The sequence below is a fragment of the Erinaceus europaeus genome, chromosome 3 (assembly GCF_950295315.1).
Source record: "Erinaceus europaeus chromosome 3, mEriEur2.1, whole genome shotgun sequence".
NCBI lineage: Eukaryota > Metazoa > Chordata > Mammalia > Eulipotyphla > Erinaceidae > Erinaceus > Erinaceus europaeus.
This window is the reverse complement of record NC_080164.1, coordinates 67,470,734-67,488,298: the sequence shown is the minus strand read 5'-3', so window position 1 is coordinate 67,488,298 and position 17,565 is coordinate 67,470,734. Positions and strand designations below refer to the sequence as shown.

The 17,565-nt window shown below is 43.1% G+C and overlaps 2 protein-coding genes across 3 annotated transcripts in view; one reads left to right on the top strand and one right to left on the bottom strand.

The window, feature by feature from the left end:
* The window catches only part of SMYD1 (SET and MYND domain containing 1), a 36,720-nt gene extending 32,347 nt beyond the window's left edge, over positions 1–4,373 (top strand). For both annotated transcript variants that reach the window (XM_007533896.3, XM_060187361.1), the window contains one exon: positions 464–4,373. In XM_007533896.3, coding sequence (XP_007533958.1) covers positions 464–622 — 159 coding nt within the window. In that variant the 3' untranslated portion in view covers positions 623–4,373. The remainder of the gene's footprint in view (positions 1–463) is intronic.
* Positions 4,374–8,010: 3,637 nt separating this feature from the next.
* Positions 8,011–14,451, bottom strand: FABP1 (fatty acid binding protein 1). The gene is made up of 4 exons (XM_007533895.3): positions 14,257–14,451; positions 12,064–12,236; positions 10,190–10,282; positions 8,011–8,130 (listed from the first exon to the last, which is right to left on the bottom strand). The coding sequence occupies exons 1-4, from the start codon at positions 14,321–14,323 to the stop codon at positions 8,080–8,082; spliced, it is 384 nt and encodes a 127-aa protein (XP_007533957.1). The 5' UTR covers positions 14,324–14,451; the 3' UTR covers positions 8,011–8,079.
* Between the last annotated feature and the right edge of the window lie 3,114 nt (positions 14,452–17,565).

Sequence of the window (17,565 nt, the reverse complement as noted above, 5' to 3'; positions counted from 1 at the left end):
GGGGGTGGTGGTTTCATAGCACCAAAGATCCAGTGCAGTGTGTGGGGGGGTTAAAGCTTGAATTTGGGTCATGCATATGGTAAATAGGTGAGTTTTTTTGCTAGTCCAGAGTGCTAATTAAGGTCCCTACTTAACATTACCTGAGAATCAACTTTCTTCACTGAAAATAATTTTTCAAGTTTCTCTCTCAAGGGTCTGACTCCTTTTCTTTAACAAATTGAGCCTACTGCAAGAACATTAGACCCTAGTGAATAAAGTGTGTGTGGGGTGGGGGAAGGTGGTGTGTGTGTGTGTGTGTGTGTGTGTGTGTGCTCGTGCGCGCGCGCGCACGTGTTCTGAGGGGGTAGAGTCAAGTCTTAGTGACTGAGTCATTTACCCCATTGTCTATCTTTTTCAAAGTGGCCAAGTAAGTCAGAGACTAGCATGTTGGGCCTTATTGTCACTGCTTATCTGCATCCTACAGGCCATGCGAGTGCAAACTGAGATGGAGCTGCGCATGTTCCACCAGAATGAGTTCATGTACCACAAGATGCGGGAGGCTGCTCTGAACAACCAGCCCATGCAGGTCATGGCTGAGCCCAACAACGAGCCAGCCCCTGCTCTGTTCCATAAGAAGCAATGAGGACCTGCCCGGCAGGGTGGAGATAGTGTAACTGGGGCCCAAGAGAGATTCTGGAGGTGGTAGGACTTCTGGGGAGACCTTGGTGAGGAAGATGAGGTAGCTGTCACTGGTGTTGATATAAGAGTGTACTGTGTTCCCTAGTGTCATTTTGGTTCATTTCAACTTGATTCAATTCAGCAGAACTTCCAGCCCAATCCAGTGCAACTCATCCTACAGGTTTTTATTGAGTGTTAGACCTTAGGAATAGGGAAGCCCCAAACCTAGGCTGGGAGGTAAAACAAAGGATTAAAACATAGGTTAATGATAAATGCAGTGGTAAACTATGCAGAGTGAAGTTCAGAGGAGAGCATGTGGCATGTGCATGTGGTGTGTGTGTGTGTGTGTGTGTGTGTGTGCGCATGCGTGTGCATTTTCATGTCCCGGGCAGTTGTGTGTTTTCCACTCAGGAGTGAAGTTCTTAGAAATCAACCAGTTATGTTTTTCTGCCACTTGAGAGGACACCAAGCTTTCACTAATGTTTTAGAAGATTCTGGAGATGACTCTTCTACCTTGGGGTGTCGCCAAATCTTCAACATCATCTGGAGCCACTCTTGTCCCCAGAACTCTTGCTAGTGCCTTGAAATTAGTTATTCCTACCAGACCCCATCTGTGCCACTTTGCACGAAGCATTAGCTTGCCATACCCACCCTTTCATTCTCAGAATGACTCCCTGTCTCCTTATAAACTCTTCAGATGTGCCACCTTTTTGCAAAATACTTGTACCTGGCTCTTCTTTGAGAATACCACCATCTTTGGAAGCTTTCACAGGAAGAAAGACAACTACTTCAATTCTCATACTACAGGTTTAGAGATGGTACCAGCATTCTCCTGGGGATTCAGCTGGCACATTCATATGATTACTCTTCTAATCTCATATAAAACCTCTCCCCCAGCCTCTCTCTATCACTGTTATTTGCCACTGGTCCTCCCCCTCCTGTTTAAGATCTTGTTTTCTAGTCAGTCTTTCTCAGACTTGGTGTCTTTAATGTTCTCTCACATCTAGTTTTCTTGCTTCATAGACTCACTCCTAGATCTCTTTCCATTTTTTTTTTATTTTTTAAATTTTATTTATTTATTTTGGATAGAGACAGAAATTGAGAGGGGTGGTCTGGGAGGGAAGTGCAGTGGATAAAGCCTTTGACTCTTGAGCATGAAGTCCTGTGTTCAATCCCCGGCAGCACATATACCAGAGTGTGCTCTCTCCTCCTATCTTCTTCATGAATAAATAAATAAAATCTTTATCTGGGTGGTTCAAAATCGTGATTCTCCTGTGAGCTGTTCTAATCTTGGTTTTACCAGCAGATGGGCTTACACCCCAAATAAGACTAGCTTCTTGTCTACTCATTTTCTGTTCAAATTCCTCCTTTGTAGTAGGACAAAAGGCTAGGAGTTGAAATCTTCTTTGCAGTTTCTGTGATTACTTGTTCTAGAGACCTGCAAATGCAAATGTTGCAACACCCAGTCCAACAGCTATCAGACTTAAAAAAAAAAAATTATAAAAAGGAAACATTGAAAAACCGTAGGATAAGAGGGGTACAACTCCACACAATTCCCACCACCAGATCTCCATATCCCCGCCCCTCCCCAATAGCTTTCCTATTCTTTAACCCTCTGGGAGTATGGACCCAAGGTCATTGTGGGATGCAGAAGGTGGAAGGTCTGGCTTCTGTAATTGCTTCCCCGCTGAACATGGGTGTTGACAGGTCGATCCATACTTCCAGCCTGTCTCTCACTTTCCCTAGTGGGGTGGGCTTGCCAGGTGCTGGTCGATGTCCGCGTCAGCCGGTCTGTGTAGTGAAGCCCCTCTCCCAAGGGGGCAGCCATAAGAGGGCAGCCGGCAAGACATGGAATGTGTAGGCTCTGCCCTCTCCATTTTCTACATGTTCATAACATTCTGCCAGTCACACCCTAGACAGTCACCACCTGTCATATTTTTAATTTTTGATGTCTGACTTCCTGGTCATTATTTCCTACTTTTAAAATGTTCTCCATCTCTTTTCCCCATCCCAAATTACTCCATGTTGTCATGTCACCTCTGCTGTTCACTTTCCTCCTGTCTTCTCTCCCTGTCAAATGATTCAGTTTATCTGCCTTCATTCCATTCTGCCAGTTCTCCCTTCCTGCCTGACAGAGTCCCAACCATGGATTCATGCAACCGTTCTGCTTTTCCTTTATTATAATCAGGGGTGCTGAGCACAGCCACCTGGACTCAGGTATTCCTATGTATGCACCTCAAACCTCTGATGACCTGTGGGCCCAGCCCAGAAATGATTCCTTGTGCCTCCTTTCCCTTTGCTATGTCAAATTTTCACATCTATTCTTGAATTCTTGGTTTTTAGAAGAACCTTACCTCCTGCTTTATGAAGAAAACAGAGGCCAGAAAATGGATTTTCTCAGTTCCCTCTTCCAAAATCAACATATGTCATGTCTGTATACATTCTTCCTTCTCTCCTCAGATCAGTGGATAGGGACCTCTCTTCTCCTCCAAAGTTAAACTCTCCCCTATTCTCTGGACCTTGTCCCTCCTATAGCCCAAGGCCTTCTCCATCCTGTGTCCTTGGCATTTCTTTATCCATAGACTTTTTAGTTCAGTTGTGAAATTTTCTGGAGACCTTTCAATTCATTATCTTCATAGCCATGTTTTTCTTAAAGTAAGAATCTGTCTCTTATAGTTATTCCTCATCTTCATTTACATTTCAATTTCATACTGAAAAGTTATATTTCATATTGCATACTGGCTTTCTAAACTCCACTAACATAGCTCTTGCCAAGGTCAAGTCTAGTGGGTACTTTTCAATTCTTATATAATTTGACTTCCCTGCATCCATTGATAACCCTAGCTGTTGATTCCTGTGACAGCACTTCCTTGTGCTGATCTTCTGATGTGATTTCTCAGATTCCTTTCCTGCTCCCATTTCTCTACTTGCCCCTTGTGACACTTCCTGGATTTGCCTTTGTTCACTCTGGACACTTTAGATTCATTCTCCTCTCACTCTGAGCCCTCCCTGTGTGAGCTCAGCCAGTCCTTTGCTCCATCCTCCATCTAGCCCCATATACTCCTGTAGACATTTTTCGGGATCATCAAACTGGACACTTCCAACATGGAATTTTCTTTCCTTTTTTTTCCTCTCTCTCTCTCTCTCTTGCATCTGTTCTTCCTCAGCACAGCACCTCAGAACACCTGCAAGAACCAGTTCCCAAATCTCAATTGCCTTCTATACGTCAATCAGATTCACTTCACTCTCTGAGGGCCCCTGGGTTACCAGTATTCTCCCATGCCTCACGTTGTGTTTTGAGAGCTAGTCAACATTTTTTCATCATTCACCACCCAATTAGAGATCACTTTTTCTGTGAAACCTTCCTTGAGTGACTTAGATTAGCTGGCCATGTTTCAGAATCTCTCCTAGTACCAATGTATCCCTCAACAGAAGGCTGATCATGGCACTACAATTGCTATTTCTACTTCTTTGCCTCCCTCCAGAGGTTGTGATTTCCTAGATGGCGTGAACTGTGTTCCTTTCTTCGTCTTCGTAACTCCAGAACCCAAAACAGACCTTGGAAATTAGCAGGTGCTCAGCTAATTTGTGATGAATGAATGAAAAAGTGAATGGATTTGCTTATCTTAGAGCAGAAGAGACACAAAACTATGTATTTTGAGTTTGTATGTTACAACAGTTAACAAAAGCAATTAAACACTGTGCTTCCAAGAAAATGTGTGTGTGTGTTTTGTTTTGTTTTGTTTTCTTTTCTTTTCTTTTTGACAATCATTTTAGTTCTGTGCTCTCTAACAGAACTTTCTTTGATGGTAGAAATATATCCATGTTGTTCAATAGAGTAGCAGCTAGTGACATGTGACATGAGATTGCTTGGGCCCATCTGCTCTTTCTATCAATAGTTATATGAGTCAGTAACTTCCTCCCAAACACCTTCTCCATTAACTTTGGCCTAAGCTAGTTTAAGTGGTTTCTTTTTCTTTCTTAAAATTTTTATTTGTTTTATTTTAAAGAGAGAGATATAGAAAGAAAGTGAAAGTACAACAGAGATAGACCAGAGTATAGCTCAGCTCTGGCTCACGGTGTGTGGGAAATTGAACCTGGGACTTTAGAATCTCAGACATGAAAGTCTTTTTGAATAACTATTATGCTATCACCCCCAGATTTATATGTGGCCAAAGAGAGGGGTCAATGTACCACATGTAACAGAATGTGGTACATTGACCTCTCTCTCTTATGTATAATAAATAAAATAAATATTAAAAACAGACTCAGAAATACAGATAATATAAAAAAGTTCTGTTGATTTCTCACAACTCTCGGGGATAATCTCTATTACCCAGCTTTCCAAATATTTTGGTCAGAAGTATACATGTATATTTATACTGAAGATCATTTTTTACAGTTCAATAAAATTTGCATGAACAATATTATGCTGTTGCCATTGTTCTAAACTTCATTTCAAATAAGCTTTGTCTGATAAATAGTTCTCTGACAATGTAGACCTCTCTCATTTAATGGTCCACCCTAGGTTATTTTCCTAGAGGTTTTCCTTCCTTCTGTCCCATGAAGGGAGATCTTGGAAAAATCAAGGGACTGCTATTCTAGGAACTACAACAGAGTATCAGAGCATCATTTAAAACCCAGCAATAGCTCTTGGGCCTGATCTCAACCATCCACCAGGTTCCAGATGCCATGATGCCAGCCTGACTTCCCTGGGCAGACAACCCCACCAATGTGTCCTGGAGCCCCACCTCCCCGGGACCCTGCCCCACTAGGGAAAGAGAGAGACAGTCTGGGGGTATGGATCATCCTGCCAATGCCCATGTTCCATGGGGAAGCAATTACAGAAGCCAGACCTTCCACCTTCTGCTTCCCACAATGACTATGGGTCCATACTCCCAGAGGGATAAAGAATAGGAAAGCTATCAAGGAAGGGGACTATATATGGAGTTCTGGTGGTGGGGATTGTGTGCAGTTCTACTCCTCTTATCCTATGGTCTTGTCAATATTTCCATTTTATAAATAAATTTTAAAAATTAAAAAAATAAACCCAAAGATAGGTATAAGTGGGGTAGAGTATGTGGGGGGGGGGCATGGTGTCATAGCACAAACAAATAAAAACAAATTCCAGGTGAACTAAAGAGATGAATAAAGATGAAATATATAAAGAGACATGATGGTAGATTAATGACTTAAAGTATAAAGATCTTCTTAAACAAGACACAAAAGCTATGAAGAAAAGAATAATTCATTTTGCTACCTCAAATACTTAAAGTTTCATATGACAAAAGACACCGTGAACACAGTTTCAGAAGAATGATGTGAGCCAGCAAGATAGCTCACCAAGGAAGGATATCTGCTTTATCACATGCAGACTAGGTTCAAACCTGAGGGAAGTGCACTGGGGGAAGCTTCAATGTTATGGTGTCTTTCCCTTTCTCCCTCTGTCTCTCTAAAAAGTTTGGCCTGGAGCAGTGAAGTTCAAGCAATGACCAAATAAAGCAAATTCCTAGTATCATATATGCCAGAGTACTATCTGGTTCCCTCTCTCTCTCTCTCTCTGTCCCAGAGATTATTTTATTGATATAAAAAGCTTATACGACATTCCCAATTCAGTGTTTGTGAATTTTGGAGCATGTCCATTTGTTTGTGTATTGTCTGTAGCTGATTTCATGTCACAATAGCAGGGTTGAGAAAGAGACCTGATGACCCACAAAGCTGAAAATATTTATTCGCTGGCTTTTTTGCAGAAAAGTTTACTGACCCTTGAGAGAGACTCTTAAATACAGGCTTAGGAATTTGCTTCTAGGTGGTGAACTTGGAAGATTGTGTGCTATTTATAAGATGGTGACTGAGAGCTGGTGGAAGTTCAAGGAAAAAGAGGCAAGGAGATGTCAAGTTGTGAGGTTTGACTCTAGAACTGGGGAGAGAGGAGGTGGTGGGGGACATGGCTGAGTCACTCATTAATTAAGGCACTTTGATAAGGGATTTCCCTGGGCTGGATTCACTTCTGGGAGCTTAAAGTTCCATGACCCATCCCCTCCATTGGAAGCTTTCTTATTCTTTCCTTCTAGGGGTATGGACTAAAGTTCTTTATGAGATGCAGAAGGTGAGAGGTCTATGCTTCCACACCTCCCCAAGACCAAATTTCCCTTTTAAATAAAGACACTAGCCATGTTGACCTGGGGATCTCCATATTCCATTATGATCTCATTGTAAGCAATTTCATCTGCAATGGCTATTGAAGATCACGTCACAAAGAGATGCTTGGGGTCAGAACATCAACATGCACATTGCAGGAGATGAAACGCAACCCATGACAAAGTGCTATTCAGAAGAAACCCTTTCCTTCCCTCTTCCGTTTCTACCCATAGATAGAGGGGATCTCCAGATGAACTTCCTCTTTCCACCTCTGGTGCTTCCTGCTTAGTTTCTCTCTCAGTGCTTCCTTGGGAGGGATAATAGTTTATTTGCTGGCTCAGTGGCTAGCGGCAGTGGGACAACTGTGACCACACTCGTGACTTAAGAGCCCCTATGCTCCTAGTGGGGGTTGAACTGTTATGTGGGAAGCTGGAAAATGTTCTTCATGTACAAACTATTGTGTTTTGCTGTCAGCTGTAAACCATTAATCCCCCAATAAAGAAATTTAAAAAAACAAGCAAAAAACACCTCTGCTGCCCAGCTCTCTTCCCAAAGGAAGCTGTCCTCTGGGTCAGCATCCCTAACCCCTCTTTAAAAAAAATTAATTAGTGATTTAATAATGATCAACAAGATTGTAAAATAATAGGGGTACAATTCTATACAGTTCCCACCACCAGAGTTCCATGTCCCATCCTCTCCATTGGAAGCTTCCCTATTTATCCCTCTTTGGTATGGGCCAAAATTCTTTCTGAGGTACAGAAGGTAGAAGGTCTAGCTTCTGTAGTTGCTTCTCCACTGGACATGGACATTGGCAAGTCAACTCACACTCCCAGCCTCTTTCTATCTCTCCCTAGTGGGGTAGGGCTCTGTGGAGAGGTGGGACTTTGGAACACTTAGTCTCTACTCCTTCTTGCTCAAACCAACTCCTTACCTGTGTGAGTGTCAGGGAAAGGCCACTCCAGGGCTGTTCTGCCCCCATGATGACACTGATAGAAAAAGAGATAAAGGAAGGAAGGAAATTAAAAAGAAAGAAAGGAAGAAGGGAGGGAGAAAGGAAAGGAAAGAAAAAAAAAGGAAAGAAAAGGAAACCACCATTCAGACCTGACCCAATAGGATGCAATTTGCAGATTATCAAGGGTGATAACCACATGGGTGATCAGTACACAGCAATAATAATAGTACCAACAATGACAAGCCACCAAGAAGAACAAATATTTTAAAACAAATTTCACTTTATTACATTATTTTTACACAGTAAAAGAATAGGAACTGCAGACTTGTCTAGATTCTCTTGCTGATTCTCTTAAAGACAATGTTGCCCAGCGTCATGGTCTGAAAGTCAGAGAAGAAGTCATGAAATGCACATGCAAGTTCTGAGCTATGAAAAATAACTGTTCCTGGAAAATAAGTCCAAGTATGCTGACAACAAGAAGCAACTCAATGATTCCTCTGTTTTCTGGAGGAGGAAGAGTGGCGAACTTTGCTGAAATTCCTTCACCAAATCTATCTCACAGCTCTTCCTCATGGAGTGTTCTCCTATCTCTGTTTTACTGAATTCTGTTCTATATCATGTCTATTATATAGCAAGACCATCCAAACCAGTTCAATCTGACTCATTTCTCAGATTCATAACGTGCCTCTAATATGCCAACTGTGTGTTGAATGCCAGGGACACAGATACATACAAGCCCCTAAGCACTGGCTTGGAATTTAGTAGGTAAGTATGTACTTTTCCTCCCTGCTGAAGAATATGTGAAACCACTGATTTCATTAGTTATTGAGGAATGCTCCTTTTCTTCCCACCCTTCCCAGGTTTTGGTTCTTTTCAACATGACTGTGGCCATGCCATGGGGTACTAGTGTCAGAGTTAAAAAGAAGTTCTGTAGTTTCAGCAACATGGACTGAAACAGAAAGGCTAAGTTTGAGACATGGTTTCATCCTTAGCTGGATGACTCAGGACAGGGCTGCCTGCCTATGGAGTTCCTCATTCTGCCTCCATTACAAGAGATGGAGGATCATGGGAGATGGACCACATGAAAGGACTCTGGCCAATATGGAGTCTGGGTCAAGCTCTCCTCCTGCTGCCCTGCTGATGTTCCCTTGCCATGTTTGTTGTTAGTGTCCTGGGTGGGGGTGGGGCACACTTTTCATGGCTGACTCTCAAGCTATTTAAAGGATTTTTCCAGTTGACCAGAGTAATGAAAATCCCCTTGGGGAGTGTTCTGTATTCTGTTACTCCCCAAAGCACACCTCTGGGATAGACTGGGGAATGCAAATGCAGGACCTCCAACATTCCCATTTACCCCAATTTAGGGACAGAATGTGGCAACAGTCAGGCACCATGTATAATATCACAATGAGAGTGTGCCAGGCTTGTAAGATGACATAATGTTGCCAGGAACATGATTCTCCTTATATATAAATGGCAAAAGGGCAAAGACGACCTTACTGGGTGACCTGGAATTATAGGGCAGAGGAAGGCCTTTGTGACGTACTAGTTAATGCTGAGACAGAAGGGAGGCATTCTAGGAGCAATGTCTACAATGACATAAAATTTTTTAAAAAAATTAAAAAGTAATGAAAGAACCTATTCTGGGGCCATGCAAAGTCTTTCTTGCATGTAGGTGCTGTCTGTGGGAAGAACTGAGCCGAGAATCACTGGGGCCTCAGAAGGGAATGAGTAGATTTCTGCTCTTGTGTCTGTGAGCAAGTCTTGTAATCACATCTCAGTAGATACAGGACAGGTGGGCTGTGTTGGTGACTCTGAAGGACCCCATCTCCTCTACCCAACTCCCCTCCTGTCCTATGTTGGTGAAGGAAGGGGGAGAGGGGACTGGAATGACAAGAGAAAGAGCTAGGGAGATGAGAGGACAACTTTTATCAGGAAAGTGGTAGAAATAGTCTGAGGAATAGTCTGTCAGCACACTGCCAACACATGGGAGGGGGAGGACTTTGGTGAATAAAAGAAAAGTTCATGCCTTCCTTAAGATATAGTGCTCCTACCTACTAGGAAATTATCACAATACACTATACTGGTTTGTTTGAACAAGGTAACTTCCTGCCTGTGTATGATTGTATACAGTCCTACCCTATCTCTATATAACATAGTAATTAACTCCCCCTAAAGCTGTGCACTGTGCTCAGACCCACTTCAGAAGACGTCAAGCTCTGCCAGGTCCTGGCTATTTTATCTCCCCATTTGGCAAATTCAGGGTTGTTGGGGGAGATTAGAGATAATGTGTTCAGGCTGCTGGGTCCATAATGGGTCTACAGTAATTGATAGCAGAGATCATTTGATAATCTGAAAGGCTCCAGGGAGGGGGGCTCCTCACCCTTTACCCTTCCTCACCCCATGAGCACTGGAAACCCCGAGCTCAGACTGTTCACTTACATTGGTGATGGTGTCACCATTGAGTTCAGTCACAGACTTGATGCCTTTGAATGTTGTCACCAGTTTGTTCTCACCTTCCTTCTGGACTACTGCCTGCAAGGGGGCAGAAGGGATGGCTGGTGAGGAAGGATCTGGGGCAGGAGGAGACACTTCCTGATGAGACTGGCTTCCCTACCCCAGTTCTGGTAATAGCAACCAAACCAGTCCTTTTGGGCTATGACTGTCTCTTTCATCCTAATTCCCTGGCTCTAAACAAAAGCATGGTGCATTATGGGCTAAGGAAAATGTCAAGGATTCTTTTGTCTGACTTAAATTATGGCATTTGGTCTATTAATGAGCATAGGACACCTAAGTGGTATCAAATGCAAACACTATAATAAAACTGAGTGACATCTCACTTCTCCAAGCTAATTGAAGGGAGGTAGCAGAAGACTGAGAAATATCATCCAGTTAGGGGCTGGGTGGTGGTGCACCCAATTGAGCACACGTTATAGTGCGTAAGGACCCAGGTGTGAGCTCCCAGTCCACCTGCAGGGGGAATGCTTTGCAGAGTGATGAAGTAGTGCTGCAAGATGTGCCTCTCTCCCTCTCTATGTTCCCCTTCCCTCTCAATTTCTGACTGTCTCTACTCAATAAGTAAAGATAATAGTAAAAAAAACAAACAAAAAAGAAAGAAATATCAACCAGTTGGCAGAACACATGTTTTACTTTGGTACACACTATTCCTCCCAGATGGTTATCCTTGATATCGCAATCTTGTTTGTATCTCAGCGGAGGTAACAGAAACTCACCAGGAAGCAGAAGATATAGTCAAAATTAAAGATTTGCCTCCAGGTCTTGAGAGACAGCATAGCTATTCTGCAAATGACTTTCTTGCCTGAGGCTCTGAGATCTCAGGTTTAATTCCTGGTATCACCATAAGCCAGAGATGAGCAATGCTCTGGTCTCTGTCTCTCTCTTTCCTTCTGCATCTCTTTTTCATTAAAAGTAAATAACTTAGGAGCCTATGTGCCCTCTGCATCCTTGTAGATCTGAGCTCACATTCTGTAGTCATGAGTAGGAACATTCCAAGCTGCCCCAACAACAACAAAAATAAATAAATAAATAAATAAATAAATAAATAAATATTTTTAAAAAGTTGCCTCCAAAATAGAAAAGGCCTGTGGTCAAACCCATCATGGCCTGCCCCTTATAAGGGCAAAAGAATTTCCCTCCCAACACTTGTCACAGATTCTTTCACTTGTTATGTTAAATCAGGAGAGGCAGAAATAAAGAGCCATCAGAAGAGGCAAATAGCCAATGTACTGAGCCCTGCCTACCTTCACCAGAGGCAGTGACTTGCCCATTTTACAGATGAACTAAGGCAACAGCTCAATGATGACCCTGAAGGCTTAATTGGAGGGCCTGCTTGGTATTCTGATATTGTCAGCACCTCCTCCAAGAAGTCTCCCATGACTACCAACTCTGGGCACAGCAGTAGCCATTTTTATTTGGGTTCATGGTGATGTTAAGACTGTTAGAGGCTTTTAATTGATACCCCTTGTCTACCGCTGGACTTTGCTCAAAGGTCCATGATACCACGGATCCTAGGAGCACTGCTCTGTACCACCTGTATCTTCCATATGGGAGAGCTCAGATTCAGGGAGCACAGCACTCCAGACAGTTGTGGAGCATCTAGAGTGACTGCTCTAGGCAACTCTTTTTTAAAATCTGTCTCTGTTTCCCTGACTTCACCCCAGAAGCAGGGTGAGACATGAGGTCCATGGTGTGAATTTTGAGGTGGTGGCCTTGAAGAAGGAAGTTGTGAGCCTAGGATCCAGGGAAAGTGCTGGAAGTGAGAGTGGCTGTGGGGGTGGAGAGGTGGTGAATCTTACCTTGACCTTCTCCCCAGTCATGGTTTCCAGCTCACACTCCTCTCCCAAGGTGAACTCATTGTGGATCACTTTGGAGCCAGTGGTGATGGTGAGCTTGAAGTGATTGCCATTCTGCACAATCTCCGACACCCCCTTGATGTCCTTTCCTTTCTGGATGAGGTCATCAGGCAGACCTGGAGGGAGCCACATGCAATTTAAAGGAGGCAGAGACTGAGGGGCAGTACAGTGGTCTTAAGAGAAAGATGTGTTTGGGAGCCAGGTGGGTGGGGATATACTACGTCTCTCAGAGGACACAGGCTCTTAACTGGAGTCCTGTAAGCAACTAGCAGCTCTGACTTTGACCTCTGTGGGGACTGTCAAAGGACTCACCTGACCTGTCTGCTCTCTTGCCAAGTCATTTAAGAATGTGATGCTCCTCTTACCTGAATAACTGTCCTCTTGTAAGCACCCTGTCTCACTCCTCTAGTCCCAGGAGATTTTGCTCTTGAATATAAGCAACTCAGGCCCCAGTCTCCTAAGGGTCACATAGTCTATCTCCCAAGATGAATTGCCCTTTTTTTCTTTTCTTTTTGTTAGGATGGAGAGATTCAAGAGGGGGTGGGGGAGATAAAGAGGGAGAGAGAAAGAGAGACATCTACAGCATTGCTCCAGTGCTTGTGAACCTTCCCCCTGCAGGTTGGGAGGGGAGGCTTGAATCCCAGTCCTTGTCCATGGTAACTTATGCAAGCAACTGAGTGTACCACCTCCCAGCCCCTAGTTACTCTTGAGAGTGGAATAGCAGGTATTTAATAATGATGCCAGAGCACACACTAAACTACACTGTGCCAGGCACACCTATATACACACCTCTCTTTCTCTCCCTCTCCTTCCCTTCTTTCTGCACAAGGAGTTTCTGCTCCAGAACACAGCTTTGCAAACTTCCAAGCATATATGCATTGCTCTGGGGACTGAAGTTCACAAACCATGTTGGAGTAGGGGGTCATATTGCACAGGTAAGTGATGAGAGATGCAAGTGGCATGACTCGTCCCCTAGAGGCAGGTTCAAACTTTTGGCACCAAAGTTTATCCTCTTTCTGCCTTTGCTGTCTTCCTTCCAGCACCCTTTCTTGTCAACTGCCTCTTGGTCACAGAATTCTCCCTCTCTGGAGTACATGTCCTTCCCACACCTGCCAGGGTACTAGTATCCTTCAAGCTGGGTCTCAGAACAGGTTCCCTACAGGGCATTGCAATACAAATTGCAATGTGTACATGAGCTTGATTAGGATTACATTAGTAACATTTGAAACTTAGTTTAAAAAATTTAAATTATCTTTATTTATTTGATAGAGATATCCAGAAGTCAAGAGGAAGGGGAATATATATATGGAGAGAGAGAGAGAGAGAGAGGAACACCTGCAGCATTGCTTCACTACTTGTAAAGCTTTCCTCCTGCAGGTGGGAACTGGACGCTTGACCCCGGGTCCCTGCACACTGTAAAATGTGCACTCAAGCAGGTGCACTCCCACCTTTTTTTTTTTTTTTTTTAAACCAGAGCACTACTCTACTCTGGCTTACTGTGGTGTGGAAGATTGAACTTGGGATTTTGGAGCCTTAGGCATAAAGGTTTTTGTTGTTGTTGCTGCTGTTGTTGTTGTTGCTGCTGTTGTTCTTTTTTTTCTTCTTCTTTTTTCTTTTTTTTGTAGAACCATTATACCATCTCTCTTACCTATATGTAACTTTTCTAGGCCTCAATTACCTTAACTGAAAAATGATAGTTCCCAGTAGAATATAACATTTCAAGAACTTGGCACCAAGTCAGCCTTAGTACATGGGAACTAGGGAACACTTTACCACAGTTTTGCATTCTCTTCTTTCTCTAGAAAAATCTATCCAGCACAAGACTCAACATTCCCTTGATTCAGTGTTTGGTAGAATAATGAATGACTGCATGACTGAATGAACAGAATCATACATTAAACTACCAGCAGAGGTGTGTGCAGTCTAGGCCAGACCCTAATTCAATGCTCTTTCCACTAATCTGTACAGTGGTCTTGTCCTGGGAGCAAGGCTTAAGCTACAAGCAACTGCAAAAGTCAAAACGTAGCCATGTGTGTTTAAAGCTAGACCTATCCTGGCCATTGTTACACTGAGCCTCTGACTAGTCACCATCAGTTCCTGTGACCCCCAGAAGTGCCCCCCCCATCCCATGCTCACCAATAGCCTTCATGAAAGGCTCAAAGTTTTCCTGGTTCTGCAGCTGGTATTTCCCGGAGAAGTTCATGGTGACGACGAGGTCCTCTCTCCACAGCTGATCTGCAGCTCGGTGGCCCGGCCGCCCTGTGGAGCTGATTTATAGAATCTCCTTCCCCTTTCAATGTTGGCCACAGGTCAGCAGCCATCGACTCTTTTTATGGTCGAGTTCAAATATTAACTCCTGAGAGCAATGGTCAGTGATAAAAGAAAAAAAAAATCACACTAAGATGGGCGGATAGGCAGATGGGCACAGTAAAAGTTTTCTCTAATTCAGCAAACATCAGTGTGTTCAAGTGCAAAGCTCCATGACCCACTAGCCTCTAAGGTGCCAGTCTCTTTTAAGATGTGTGTATGTGTATATAAGTGTGTGCATAATATGTGTGTATCTAAATGGAGGCTATTTATATTTCCATCTATGTCTTTATCTAGAAGAATAGCAGAGAATCCCTTTATACTCAAAACCTTATGTTGTTTACATAATCTCCTGATCTCTTCTCATCTATATCATTATCAAGCTTAATTTTTTTACAATATTGGCATCAGACACCATACTATTTTTTAAAAGATTTTATTTATTAATGAGAAAGGAGAGAGGGAGAAAAAACCAGACATCACTATGGTACATGTGCTGCTGGGAACTGAACTCAAGACCTCATGCTTGAGAGTCCAATGCTTCATCCACTGCACCACCTCTTGGACCACTGCCCTTGACTTTTTTTTTTTTTTTAAATTTCTTTATTGGGGAATTAATGTTTTACATTCAACAGTAAATACAATAGTTTGTACATGCACAACATTCCCCAGTTTCCCATATAAAAATACAACCCCCACTAGGTACTCTGTCATCCTTCTTGAACCTGAATTCTCCCCACCCACCCACCCCAGAGTCTTTACTTTGGTGCGATACGCCAATTCCATTTCAGGTTCTACTTTTTTTTTTTTTTTCTTTTTCTGATCTTGTTTTTCAACTTCTGCCTGAGAGTGAGGTCATCCCATATTCATCCTTCTGTTTCTGACTCCTTCTTCTTCTTCTCCTTCTCCTTCTCCTTCTCCTTCTCCTTCTCCTTCTCCTTCTTCTTCTTCTTCTTCTTCTTCTTCTTCTTCTTCTTCTTCTTCTTCTTCTTCTAGCGTTTGCCCTTCTTCCGTAGCCAGTCAACAGCGTCAGGTTGAAAGCTGTCAGGAGCTGCTTGTTGCTGGCTTTGAAAGTGACTGGGATCCATGTGGATTCAGTCGGCTAGGAAGGTTCGTCAGTTTCCCCAATGAATGGGTACTCACGGGATGCACCACGGGAAGGTTGATCCAATGCATCCCTGTTTCTGACTAATTTCACTTAACATGAAATTTCAAGGTCCATCCAAGATCGGCCGAAAACTGTGAAGTCACTATTTTTACAGCTAAGTAGTATTCCATTGTGTATATATACCACAACTCGCTCAGCCACTCATCTGTTGTTGGACACCTGGGTTGCTTCCAGGTTTTGGCTATTACAGATTGTGCTGCCAAGAACATATGTGTACACAGGTCTTTTTGGATGGATATGTTGGGTTCCTTAGGATATATTCCCAGGAGAGGAATTGCAGGATCATAGGGTAGGTCCATGTCTAGCCTTCTGAGAGTTCTCCAGACTGTTCTCCACAGAGGCTGGACCAATTGACATTCCCACCAGCAATGTAGGAGGGTTCCTTTGACCCCCACATCTTCTCCAGCATTTGCTGCTGTTACCTTTTCTGATGTATGATATTCTCACAGGAGTGAAGTGGTATCTCATTGTTGTCTTTATTTGCATTTCTCTGACAATCAGAGACTTGGAGCATTTTTTCATGTGTTTCTTGGCCTTCTGGATCTCTTCTGTGATGAATATTCTGTCCATGTCCTACCCCCATTTTTTGGATGGGGTTATTTGTTGTCTTGTTGTTGAGTTTGGCAAGTTCTTTATATATGTTGGTTATTAAACTCTTGTCTGATGTATGGCATGTAAAGATCTTCTCCCATTCTGTGAGGGGTCTCTTGGTTTGGGTAGTGGTTTCTTTTGCTGTGAAGAAGCTTTTTAATTTGATGTAATCCCATAGGTTTATACTTGCCTTAGTCTTCTTTGTAATTGGATTCGTTTCATTGAAGATGTCTTTAAAATTTATGCAGAAAAGAGTTCTGCCAATATTTTCCTCTAAGTATCTGATAGTTTGTGGTCTAACATCCAAGTCCTTGATCCACTTGGAATTTACTTTTGTATTTGGTGAAATATCGTGGTTCAGTTTCATTCTTCTGCATATTTCAACCCATTGTTTCCAACACCATTTGTTGAAGAGACTCTGCTTTCCCCATGTAATAGTCTGGGCCCCTTTGTCAAAGATTAGATGTCCATAGGTGTGGGGAGACTATTTTGTATGCTGGGAATTCCTCTTAGATGATTACTGGCTTGTCCACAGTCCATATCACTCTCACTTATGAAATCTTAAGTCAGCACACAGTGGGAAGGTGTAAATCACTGAAATTAGGAGTGCAAACATCAAGATGCATTTTATTTTATTTTATCCTGAGGTGCAATTATTTTATATATATATATATATATATATATATATATTGTAGAGATGAGACTTCTTGTATGTGAAATTTCACTGCTTCTGGACCTTATTCAGTTGTGGAAAGAGAGACTGAGAGAAGGAGAGAGACATCAAAACACTGGAACTTCCTCCTGTGCTCCCATGTGTTGGCAGGGTTCAAACCTGGGTCTCAGGCATGGCAAGGCACATGCCCTGCCTCGTAAACTATGTCTCCAGCTCCTGAAATGGACTTTTAAAAGGCATAGATACAGTAGGGGGAAAGAAAGAAGGTATTACATGCCTAGATGGCAGAACAAGAGAGTTGGGGTTCTAGCTGGGTAGTTTGGCCTTTTGGGGATCCCTGATTGGCACCAGCCTTGGAGAGTTGTAACAGCAGCACTCCCTGGGAGTTCAGGTGGCCCTGTTTGTCATGAAGCATAGAGAGGACCCCAGTGGATCCCTATGTCTCCATTTCTGGTCTCTGAAACACCCCCACTACCCCTCTCCACCCGCCTGCTCACCCTTCCCTTCTCTGTTTGAACTTTGACATTTACTCCTTCAAACCTCCACCTTCTCCCCATGGTTAGGGACTAGCTAGCCCTGTGCTGCTTCTGCTCCAGAGACCTAGATTCAAAGACCATGGGGTCCTGGTTGGCCCAGAGGTTCCCACAGCCCTGGGATCACTTTCTGGGCATGACACTACCCTCAGGTAACTTGCACCTCTCTCACT